General features: G+C 30.4%; 1 protein-coding gene across 1 annotated transcript in view; it reads left to right on the top strand.

Moving 5' to 3' along the window:
• Window positions 1-13778, top strand: part of LOC143233763 (cilia- and flagella-associated protein 57-like) — a 36833-nt gene that overhangs the window by 5458 nt on the left and 17597 nt on the right. Inside the window, exons 5-7 of the mRNA XM_076470393.1 lie at window positions 2398-2547; window positions 8403-8542; window positions 12706-12871. Of these exons, the coding sequence (XP_076326508.1) occupies window positions 2398-2547; window positions 8403-8542; window positions 12706-12871 (456 nt within the window). The remainder of the gene's footprint in view (window positions 1-2397; window positions 2548-8402; window positions 8543-12705; window positions 12872-13778) is intronic.

Genomic DNA, 13778 nt, shown 5'->3' with positions numbered 1-13778 from the left:
GACACCGCCTTACAGTTGAGAAAGAACAGTCACAATAAGTTTCATACTGTTTGTTATAGTTACTGTTCTTCAATATGTACTATGTTACTAAAGTCTCTTAACTTACTTTTTTTTATTGATGTATAACATGTATTATCTAAACAGGCCCATCACTGGGTCATTCACACAAACTATGGTACCTGAAGGAAACATGTCACAAGGAGTGTGTAACTTAACATAATATTTACAGACAGCAAGGTACCTATTGGTCTATCTCAGATGTCCTATCCTCTAAACCAAACTAAAATTATTAAATAAATATATTTTTTAAAAAATCTTAAAGCCAGCCCTTATCATTCATATAGTTATCAAGCTTTCTCTTAAACTCACTTAACTTTACTGTGTCTACAACATTTGAAGGCAATCCATTCTATAGGACAACCACTTTGTTAGAAAAACAGAACTGATTTGTCTGAAGATGACTCCTATCTGCCAAAATTTATATTTTTGTCCCATAGTCCTGCTATTATCACTGAAAGAAAGATAATACATCAAGACTATTGATTGACTATTGACTATTGATTCATTTTACAGTTGTAAACACCTAAATTAGATCCACCTTAACACTTCATTTTCTTCAAGAGAAAGTAATTTCATGGATCTTAATCTCTTCATCCCAGGTACAATTTTTGCAATGCCCTCCAAACCCTTTCCAAAAGTTCAATGCCCTTCCTAAGGTAAGGAGCCTAAGATTGAACACAGTATTTGAAATGTTGCCTAACCAGTGACCAGTACAATGAAATTATAACCTCTTTAGACTTGTATTCAATATTTCTGTAGATTTGTCATGTATATATCATGACTCATTCATGTATCACATGTTATATTAAGTAAATTTGTCACATGTACACTATGTGGTGGGTTATGTATGTTATATAAAAATAACTTTGAACATGCAAATAAGTAAGCCACAAGACAGTTATAACTGTTAAAGTTACAGTTGAATGTCATGAATCAGAAGTAAGCTAATATGCTGTTTGGCATTTCTCAAGTAGTGCTGTATCACCAAATATTGATTGTATATGGGAAGTATGAAACATTGTAACACATTCATACTCAGATCATAAATACATGATAAAATGATACTCAGAATTTTCAAAATGAAAATGTTCCCATACATTTCATGACATTAGAAAGAAAGGAATGTAGATAAACTTGGTGACCAAGGACCAACTACAAAGGAATATAGATGAACTTGATGACCCAGGACTATCTACAAAGGAATATAAATGGACTTGATGACCCAGCATCATATACAAAGAAATATAGATGAACCTGATGACCCAGAACCATCTACAAAGAAATATAGATAGACTTGATGACCCAGCATCATATACAAAGGAATATAGATGAATTTGGTGACCCAGGACCATCTACAAAGAGACTTGTAATAAGTTGTATCCCATTATTAACATGAGTCTCCATTCATAAAAAGAGGCCAACAATATATGGAATTAATGAAGAAAAGGCTTCCAGTTATACCTCTTGTTCAGTCATCACACAGCTTAAAGAGTTAGAAAATAAATTTGGTATTTCTGCTATTCAATATGGAGATATAACAGTCAAGTTGCTGGACACATTTTCAATGGATTACTGTGTGACTAAATTGTTGAAATATGATCTATACACATGATAAGAGTATGGAAAGAAAAATGGAGGATAGGTTGTACTTTGGACATCACAGTCTTCTGAATGAGTCACTTGCAATGGAAACTAACTACAGAGCTATTGTCAAGATGCATGTTGATCAGATACAATATGGACAATAATAAACTGGAGAGGTTTCAAACTTGGTTGAATATAAAAAATACAACCCTTAAATTTGTAATAATTCACAAAAAAGTGACTCTTTTTACCACACCTGCCACAAGCATGGTCATAACATAAAAAAAACTAATGTTGTTATTACTATCCTTTACCCATCAATGATGACGAGAAAACCCACTTGTAGAGAAAAATATATATGTAAAAATGGCTGGTTTTGGTTGAGAAAATTTTTATGTAGAGCAGCGAATAACGTTTTGACCTTCTTTGCTCCTCTACATAAAATATTTTATCAACCCAAACCAATCGTTTTTACATATATATTATCCTTTACCCATGTGGATGAAAGACAATCTTCATTTATATTCTATATTTTTTATATCAGTTTCAAAGAAAACTAGAGTATAACTGTTCATTATGGTACAGAAATCTTTTGTATTAGTTTCTTTCTAACACCAAGCAACAACAAAGTCTAAGTAATTGATAACAGTAGAGACTGTTCTAGTACATAGTCATAAGTATAAATGTAACTTAAGTGTTCTTGATAACTATCTACATTAAGTGGTATAATTATGCTTTCTTTTTGTACAATAGTTACCTGCTGAGGAAGAGATCACAGATGAAATGTGTCAGAAAGCAAGGATTCTCTGTCTTTGTGTGAGTCCAGCAGAAGAAACACTTGTAGCTTCAACTGATACTAATCAGTTGTATAGTTATTCATTGTCAGCTGCTGAAATACAGAAGGTAAATGTGTGTAAACATTTATTGATGGTAATATTAAATTCTGATACGGTACATTACCTCCACTCACATAAATAGGTATTCTCATTCACTGCTGTTCTATATATGCAAAACTTTTATCCATCTCAATGTATCTCTTAAGCAAATCATCACGTGACAACCTTTCACCAATAAGAGTGCAACATACTCTCATTATGCATGTGAATCACACTATTCAATTCTATCTAACTTTCCCTTCTCATTTCACAGTACTTGTGCTCAGATGTTTTTTTTTATTTCATTTGGTGCTTTCCACTTGAACCGAATGGTTTCAATTCCAAAGTGTGATTTCTTCATTAATATTTTATCGTTATTTTGAAGATACCTTTAACTTAATTTTCTAGTCTTTATTTTGTTTCTCACATTTACATTTGTCTATCACTTTTGGTTCAATTCATATGCCTGAAATGAATTCATATTACTACTTCAGGTGTCATACCTTTTACAAGCACTCTTTTCACAGGTTACAGGTGAGGGTGACTTGTCATTGGATTTATCAACAATTGTCTGCCAAGAGATTAATTATTATATGGGTCAACCACTTTCTCCTGAACTTGCCACACTTCTTCCTAAAAGCTGAACCTATTTAGGCCAATAAATTCTAACTTTTTTACACCACTGGATTTTGCTGTGTCTTCCTATGCCCAGCCTGCAGAATAATCTAGGCCTAATACAGCATTTTTAGAGATGGCTTTTGAGGTATGTGATGTCTTATCCATTTCCCTGATTTTCTATAATTCCTGTTCTTCTTTGTTGCATGATAATTCTTCCTCTCTTGTTTAGTATTCCTCTTCTCCCCAGACATTAGATTTTGGCTTACCATCAAGCTAACTTGTTGCTTGACTCTTGGCAGTTGTAGTCTGTTTTACCTGTATTGGGGGTGGTCACTACCTAGATGCTCTTAGAGTTGTGCTTTCATTATTTTATGGACAAATGGCTTCTATTAGCTCATTCTGAACAGGAGTTCACCAAGCACACTCATCAGCTGCTCCTGGAGGCAGCTGGAATTGGCCAGTTCATCAAATTGGAGAAGTCACTTCTTCAATAAATCCAATATCTTGGCCATTTGGGTGTATTTTTTCAACACACATCTCAGTCATGGCAAACCTTCTTATCTTTGACTTTGTTTCTATGGAGCTTCCAGGTCTTTATCCTTTTACTGCTCCTTCTATTAAAATACACAGGGTTCTATTCCTTTTGAGAATGTGGTCTTCCATGGCAGCCTCTATTTCTTTAAGTCGTGTTCATGTGTAGACTCACTTCAAGACCAATGGAATCTTGCATGGGATCCTTTTAAGGTTTTATTATTATTTATCCTCCTACCATAGGTGACGATCTTCAATGGTGATTGGACAAGACTGATATGCCCAGATTTACACATTTTCATGGATGCATTCCTTTGAGAATGGGGTGGGTGGGTTCATAAACAGAAAGCTTCAGGGTATTGCTCTGCAGTTGAGAAGTATTACCATATCAACGTCCTGGAACTTCTCACTGTATGTCGGGTTTTGGTACATTTTCTCCATCTGGCCAGAAATTGTTTTTTAATTATCCATTCTGACAGTTCTACACTGGTTGCTTATATCAATCATCAGGTTGATTGTCATTCTTGATCTCTCTGTATTCATATGTTGGATCTTTTTCTTTTATGGGACTACAAGCAAGATATGCATATCATTGCATATCATGTTCCATGTGCTTTCAGTTTTGTTGTGGATTGGCTTCTTTGTCCAGACAAAATCTGTCTGATAGAGTGATCTCTCAATCCTCTTGTTTTCCAGTAGTTTTGCCTTCACTGAGGCACTCCTCATATAGATGCTTTTGGCACATCCCTCAGTCATAAATTACCTCCATTTTGGTCTCGTGTCCCTCATCATCTGGCTCTAGCTGTCAATGCTTTTAGCCAGGATTGAATCAACAAATACCTATGTTTATCCTCCCATTCGTTACTTCTTCACCAGGTGATTTAGATCATCCATACCACTCTGTGTTGAGTCTGTCTAATTATTCCTTACTCCTGGCTCAGTCATGGTTTCCATAGCTTCTTTAACTTCAATTTACCCCTCCATTACTTCATTCTTTCTCTTCATCTACCTTAATTACTGGCCAGGTTTTGGATTGTAGTTGAGTTACTGATGAGATGATATTTGTTACACCCCCATGTGAATATCAGTTTTAGCAGCATGGGTTTTGGAGGTACTTGACTTCTGTGTATGGTCTGTTGTGACCTAGCCACTCTACACCTAGGATACACCCTTTTCATTTTACCCACTTTAATAATATCTGGGATTGACTTTCATAAATATTTCATGGTTTGGACCACATTATGGCCATAGTTCTCTCCCAGTTGGATGTGTTCCTTTGTTTTCCACAGAAATATACAACATCTTTCTATGAATGGTGAAGAGTATACCTGGTTCAGATGTGTTGCATTGTATCTCTCACATCAGATCTTCAAATCTCACTGTTTCATCTTGGGGAGTGTCCTTTCAACACTTTTAAAGGATGCTTATTTCTCTTCCTTGTACCAGTCTCTAGCTATTTACAAAATGGAGGTAATGTACTGTGTTGGAATTCAGTTTAAGTAGTTAGCACACAGGATCACCTACAAAAGTTGTAATATTTTCAAAATGAGACTAAAAACTCGAGCACTTTCAAATAGTTGACTATTCTCCTTCAGGAGAATAAAGGATTATGTTTAATGTGTGTGATGAAATATATAGGCTTGAATGTTAATGTCACATAAACCTGATGTTTAATGTAAGTTGGCTTTAAAGAGTTAGCCAATCATAACCTAGAGTTTGTGTCAGGTTTAGTGTTGTGTCAAAGGTGTATGTAAAGTTCATAATAGTTATAAATATCTTTATATAGATTAGTTAACAACTGTTATAACTACAATGAACTTTACATACACTTTTGACACAAACAACTCTAAGTTATGATTGGCTAGCTCTCAAGGCCAACTTGCATTGAACATCAGGTTTATGTGATATTGACATTCAAGCCTATATATTTCATCACACAAATTGAACATAACCCTTTCTTGTCCTGAAGAAGAATAGTCAACTATTCAAAAGCACTCAAGTCTTGGGTCTCATTTTCAAAATATTATTGTATTGAAAGTTATAATTTTCCTATACTGAAAATTTATTTTTGATAGGTATCTCCCATATTTCCTCCTCACTGAAAATCGGTACTTCCATCTCCTGTCAAAACTCGATGTGATATTTAGGTATAATTCAATAGAGGGAGCAACATGGGCAATGAGAGTATGTCACACTCCTATTGGTGGAAGGTTTTGGCAAGATAATTTGTATAAGAGATGAATTGGGATTAGTTAATTCCAATGGAGGGAAGGAAAAAGGCTTGTAGTATGCAAAATTTTTTTTGCTTATAGAGGGCAACACTGAATGAGAATAGCTGTAAGTACCTATGGAAAATACATTTTTAGTATAGGAAAAGTACTACCTTCCATTTAATAAAGCTGTTTGTAGGTGTTGATTTGAATAAACATACTCATGATTGATAATTATCAATAATTGTAAAAAAATATTTTATGAACAGAAATTGTAAACATTTCATAATTACCAATAACGGTGAATGTCTCTTAGTTACAATAACATTGTAAACAGGTTTTAGTTTACCAGGACTTATAAACATGTTTCCTTACCAATAATTGTAAACATGTCTTCATTACTAATAATTGTAAACATGATTTAATTACAGTAACATTATAAGTTTGAATTAAATATCAGTAATTGCAAACATGTCTTATTGAAATAATATTATAAACATATTTTAATTCCCATAATATCTTAAGCATGTATTAATTACCAGTAATATTGTAAATGCCTTGATTACTAAGAAGTGGATAATAATACACATCATATACAAATGAATAATAATACACATCATGACAAATGGATAATAATAATACAAATCTTGAACAAATGAATAATAATAATACACATCATGACAAATGAATAATAATACACATTATGAACAAATGAATAATAATACACATTATGAACAAATGGATAATAATAATACACATTATGAACAAATGAATAATAATACACGTAATAAACAAATGGATAATAATAAACATTATGAACAAAAGGAATAATAATACACATCATGAACAAAAATAATAATAATAATACACATCATGAACAAATGAATAATAATAATACACATCTTGCACAAATGAATAATAATAATACATATCATGAACAAATGGATAATAATAATACACATTATGAACAAATGATTAATAATACACATCATGACAAATGAATAATAATACACATTATGAACAAATGAATAATAATACAAATCATGAACAAATGAATAATAATACACATTATGAACAAATGGATAATAATAATACACATCATGAACAAATGAATAATAATACACATAATAAACAAATGGATAATAATAAACATTATGAACAAATGGATAATAATACACATCATGAATAAATGGATAATAATACACATCATTAATAAATGAATAATAATACACATCATGAACAAATAAATAATAATAATACACATCTTGCACAAATGAATAATAATAATACACATCATGAACAAATGAATAATAATACACATTATGAACAAATGGATAATAATACACATCATTAATAAATGAATAATAATACACATCATGAACAAATAAATAATAATAATACACATCATGAACAAATGAATAATAATACACATTATGAACAAATGGATAATAATACAAATAATGAACAAATGAATAATGTACACATCATGAACAAATGAATAATAATAATACAAATCTTGAACAAATGAATAATAATAATAATACACATCAAGAACAAATGGATAATAATACACATCATGAACAAATGAATAATAATAATACACATCATGACAAATGAATAATAATACACATTATGAACAAATGAATAATAATACACATCACGAACAAATGGATAATAATACACATTATGAACAAATGGATAATAATACACATCATGAATAAATGGATAATAATACACATCATTAATAAATGAATAATAATACACATCATGAACAAATAAATAATAATAATACACATCATGAACAAATGAATAATAATACACATTATGAACAAATGGATAATAATACACATCATGAATAAATGGATAATAATACGCATCATTAATAAATGAATAATAATACACATCATGAACAAATAAATAATAATAATACACATCTTGCACAAATGAATAATAATAATACACATCATGAACAAATGAATAATAATACACATTATGAACAAATGGATAATAATACACACCATGAACAAATGGATAATAATAATAATACACATCATGTACATATGGATAATAATGACACATACCCTACATATGGATAATAATAGCATACATCACCTACATATGGATAATAATAACACACATCATCTGCATGTGGATAATAATAGCACACATCATGTACACATGAGTGATAATACACATCATGTACACATGGACAGAGTGAAGACAGTTTCAAGAAACAATATATTTGTCTTATGTATATAATTTTCTCAAGTTTTATATGTGTTATGTTTGCTCAGTATCTGTTTATAAAGTTCATCATTGGTGTGTGGTACTTAGCATATTTCTTTTACTTGTATTGATACTAATATATTTATATATTTGGGTGTGTTTGTATTCATTTTACTATGAAATAAATACCATGAATCTTGTAGATAATGTAAACATTTCCACTTCATTTCTGCAGTAGTACGTGTATGTCACATGTTCTAATCTTTAATTTATTTCATGATAATTTTTATATTTACAGACATGTCAATCAACTTTTGACTTCTTATCTCATTCTAATCACTTCGGTTCCATTCTGGGGTTAGACATTTGTATACGAAAACCTCTGATAGCTACTTGCTCCACTGACAACTCTATTCACATATGGAATTTTGAAAAAAGGTATAATCTTGTTCGAGGAACTCTTCGGGTTTTCAACACTTTTGTTATCATGAGTGTTATTTTATTTGGTTAATTTTCATCTTGATGTTTAACACATGTTTCACACATTCCTCAACCTCACCAGTTTAGTAAAGTCATGAGAATAAAATATTTCAGCTCATGAAATGTGTTACAATTCAAGGTAATTTGTGTCATGATTGTCATGTATGATGAACAGTGATGGTTTTGTGTATTTATAGGAATACCACACATTTAATTATGAGATTTTTACTGCCTCAGAATCTGCTGTGGTTCCAAGTATTACAGTTTGAGTTTGTACTTTTGAGATATCTGTTTTACATAATGAAACGTTCAGTTAAGTGTGAAGATGATCCTTGTTGCCTTTGATATGTTCAGACTACAGTAGGAAAGCATTGATGTAGTTAAGTTACAGCAGGCATATTATTAAAAAAAATTAATACTTCAGTGTATTGACTTGTAATATAATAAATTTGTTATACACAACATAAAGATGATTTTGTTATTGCATGTATGGAGCACACCAACGTGTTCTATTTCTATATTCATGTAATTTACATCAATATAAGTAAAGTTAAATATATATGTAATTAAGATAAAAACATAATAAATAGTATGTTTAACCACATTCGACATTCTTTGACCAGTCTTCTGGCTGCTTATTTTTGCTCAAATACTCAACTCTGACTGAGATTTCAATAATATAATTAAATTTTACATAGAAGGTAATTTGAATATATGGTCTAGATTTTCTGAATGAAAATTTCTGTAGGTTCAAGAATCTCTATCTCAGAGTTTATGGATTTAGATCATTATAAAATCAGTCTTCACTAATCTATACATGTAAGGTACAAAAGTCTGTATCATAGTCTCTTATCTAACTAATTTCAGCTTGGTGGGTCAATTCCAATCTGACTTTTTAGAATGATAGTGTATGAAAAAGGGAATGTTAGTGAGGATTCATAAATTTTCTATTTCCATTATTAATGTTATTCAGTGTATATTGTTGATGCAGGTTAGAAGGATTATGTGATTAACTGGTGTTGAAATTTAAAATATTACCTTATTAGTTGTAGTTTAAGGTTATAGAACAGTGATGTTATTAGCTGTGGTTTAATGTTACAGAAGAGTGCCTTTATTAGCTCTTGTTTAATGTTATACAAGAGTGATGTTATTAGCTGTGGTTTAATGTTATACACAAGTGATGTTATTAGCTGTGGTTTAATGTTATACACAAGTGATGTTATTAGCTATAGTTTAATGTTGTATAAGAGTGAATTTATTAGTTGTGGTTTAATGTTGTATGAGAGTGAATTTATTACTTGTGGTTTAATGTTATGCAAGTATGATGTTATTAGTTGTGCTTTAATATCATAAAAGATTGTTATTAGCTCTACCTTAATGTTATAGAAGAGTGACTTTATTATCTGTGGTTTAATGTTATAGAAGAGTGATGTTATTAGCTCTAGTTTAATGTTATACAAGAGTGATGTTATTAGTTGTGGTTTAATGTTATAGAAGAGTGATGTTATTAGTTCTAGTTTAATGTTATACAAGAGTGATGTTATTAGCTATAGTTTAATGTTATAAAAGAGTGATGTTATTAGTTGTGGTTTAATGTTATAAAAGAGTGATGTTATTAGTTGTAGTTTAATGTTGTAAAAGAGTGATGTTATTAGTTGTAGTTTAATGTTATAAAAGAGTGATGTTATTAGTTGTAGTTTAATGTTGTAAAAGAGTGATGTTATTAGTTGTAGTTTAATGTTGTAAAAGAGTGATGTTATTAGTTGTAGTTTAATGTTGTAAAAGAGTGATGTTATTAGTTGTAGTTTAATGTTGTAAAAGAGTGATGTTATTAGTTGTAGTTTAATGTTATACAAGAGTGGTGTTATTAGTTGTAGGTTAATGTTATAAAAGAGTGATGTTATTAGTTGTAGTTTAATGTTATAAAAGAGTGATGTTATTAGTTGTGGTTTAATTTTATAAAAGAGTGATGTTATTAGTTGTAGTTTAATGTTGTAAAAGAGTGATGTTATTAGTTGTAGTTTAATGTTATACAAGAGTGGTGTTATTAGCTGTGGTTTAATGTTATTGAAGAGTGATGTTATTAGTTGTAGGTTAATGTTATAAAAGAGTGATGTTATTAGTTGTAGTTTAATGTTATAAAAGAGTGATGTTATTAGTTGTGGTTTAATTTTATAAAAGAGTGATGTTATTAGTTGTAGTTTAATGTTGTAAAAGAGTGATGTTATTAGTTGTAGTTTAATGTTGTAAAAGAGTGATGTTATTAGTTGTAGTTTAATGTTGTAAAAGAGTGATGTTATTAGTTGTAGTTTAATGTTGTAAAAGAGTGATGTTATTAGTTGTAGTTTAATGTTGTAAAAGAGTGATGTTATTAGTTGTAGTTTAATGTTGTAAAAGAGTGATGTTATTAGTTGTAGTTTAATGTTATACAAGAGTGGTGTTATTATTTGTGGTTTAATATTATAGAAGATTGTTCTTTGCTCTAGTTTAATGTGATAGAAGAGTGATGTTATTAGATCTAGTTTAATGTTATACAAGAGTGATATTATTAGTTGTGGTTTAATGTTTTACAACAGTGTTATTAGCTGTAGGTGAATGGTATGGAATAGAGACTTTATTAGTTTTGGTTAAATGTTGTACAAGAGTGATGTTATTAGCTGTAGTTTTATGTTTTAGAAGAGTGATTTTACTATTTTGTGGTTCTATGTTTTAGAAGAATGATTTTACTAGTTTGTGGTTTAATGTTATAGAAAATTAACTTTATTGTTTGAGGTTTAAGGTTATAAAGATGACACATTTAGCTGTTGTTGAAGTTAAGATGTTGCATTGTTTCACTGATTTATGACTCCTGTTGTTGATTGTTTTAATATATTGTGTTTCTCTTGTAGAGTGTATCTGAGATGGTGTACATGTTATAATTTATCTGAGACAAATCTCCAATTTATTTTGATATGTACATTATATATTATGAATTTAGATTGCAGGAAATTTTAATTTATAAGTTAATTGAATGTTGATATGTGTGAAATTTATGATTTTTGACTACAAGATTTATGTACATTTATATAAACAAATGTATTTTAATTTACAAACAACAATACAATTTATAATAACAATTATTAAATATAATGCTTTGTTTACAAGAGTTGTACAAACTATATTGGGTCTTCTATCTGGCTTAGAACTGGTTCAGTTCCACTACAAGCAGATTAATTTTGAGTTGATATTGTAATATTCAAATAATATTAAATCCATAACAGAGGTGGTAAATTATTACTTCCAAAAATCTGTTTAATGTATTTGTGAACTAAGCAAAATAGTGCATTATGATATATTGATTTGATTATTATTGGGAGCTTGGATGAAGTATCAATTCAATTATTGTTTCAAGAAAAATTTACCTTATTATTACTTTAAAATGTAATGTATACTTTGTGAATCCTATAAATAATAAGGTGTTTGATATTTAATTATTGTTTTCTGATGGTTCTTAACTAAAATATGTATTTGTTGTTAAAATATTTCAGTTGATTTTAAAATGCTGTTGGAGTTTAAGTAAATCCATATACTGTAAAATATTATTGTAATTGTTGCTCTTCTAGGAGTTTAAGTAAATCCATATACTGTAAAATATTATTGTAACTGTTGCTCTTCTAGGAGTTTAAGTAAATCCATATACTGTAAAATATTATTGTAATTGTTGCTTATCTAGGAGTTTAAGTAAATCCATATACTGTAAAATATTATTGTAATTGTTGCTCTTCTGTACATTTTTTGTCATGGTTATTGTTATTATATGGAATTTTGCTGCTAGAAGTTATTTATGTTGGTAAAGTGTCAAGGATATTTTCAGCTGAAGCTATAGCTTCACCATTGCATTGCTTGTTTCTAGAATAGAACAATATCTTGGTTTGTATACTGTTTGACCTTAGAAAGACATCAGCATAGAAACCAAAATGTTAGTCCACTGGAGGAAAAATGTGGGAGCAATCTTTAAAAGCTAGAATATAATATTAATGTAACATTAAAGTATTTGTTTTAGTTACAAGACATTTTATTATGAAGTTAGATTAGTATTGTGAATAATTAATAAATTAGTTAGCTTTTATCTATTTTGGCAGATCTCTTGATATTCATAAAACATTCCAGGAAAAAGTGTACTGTGTGGCTCTTCATCCATCTGGACTTTTTCTAGTAGCAGGCTTCAAGGACAAACTGCGTGTACTTACAGTTTTAATTGATGACTTAAGGGTTGAGAAAGAGTTCCCAATAAGGAGTTCTAAGGAGGTAAGGGTTTTTATCCAAGTTGTAGAATGGATGTCCCAGTAAGGAGTTGTTCTAAGGAGGTAAGGGTTTTTTATACAAGTTGTAGAATGGATGTCCCAGTAAGGAGTTGTTCTAAGGAGGTAAGGTTTTTTTATACAAGTTGTAGAATGGATGTCCCAGTAAGGAGTTGTTCTAAGGAGGTAAGGGTTTTATACAAGTTGTAGAATGGATGTCCCAGTAAGGAGTTGTTCTAAGGAGGTAAGGGTTTTTTATACAAGTTGTAGAATGGATGTCCCAGTAAGGAGTTGTTCTAAGGAGGTAAGGGTTTTTATACAAGTTGTAGAATGGATGTCCCAGTAAGGAGTTGTTCTAAGGAGGTAAGGGTTTTTATACAAGTTGTAGAATGGATGTCCCAGTAAGGAGTTGTTCTAAGGAGGTAAGGGTTTTTATACAAGTTGTAGAATGGATGTCCCAGTAAGGAGTTGTTCTAAAGGAGGTAAGGGTTTTTATACAAGTTGTAGAATGGATGTCCCAGTAAGGAGTTGTTCTAAAGAAGGTAAGGGTTTTTATACAAGTTGTAGAATGGATGTCCCAGTAAGGAGTTGTTCTAAGGAGGTAAGGGTTTTTATACAAGTTGTAGAATGGGTGTCCCAGTAAGGAGTTCTTCTAAAGAAGGTAAGGGTTTTTTATACAAGTTGTAGAATGGATGTCCCAGTACATCCATTGTTCTAAAGAAGGTTAGGTTTTTTTATACAAGTTGTAGAATGGATGTCCCAGTAAGGAGTTGTTCTAAAGAAGGTAAGGTTCTTTTATCCAAGTTGTAGAATGGATGTCCCAGTAAAGAATTGTAAGCAGTGGCAGTGCCAACGGGGGCCTTTTAATAAAATATGGAAAACACAATTATCGTTGTTGCTTAACAATTAACATC

The sequence above is a fragment of the Tachypleus tridentatus genome, chromosome 1, assembly GCF_004210375.1.
Source record: "Tachypleus tridentatus isolate NWPU-2018 chromosome 1, ASM421037v1, whole genome shotgun sequence".
NCBI classification, from domain to species: domain Eukaryota; kingdom Metazoa; phylum Arthropoda; class Merostomata; order Xiphosura; family Limulidae; genus Tachypleus; species Tachypleus tridentatus.
This window is presented reverse-complemented; position numbering and strand designations above follow the sequence as displayed.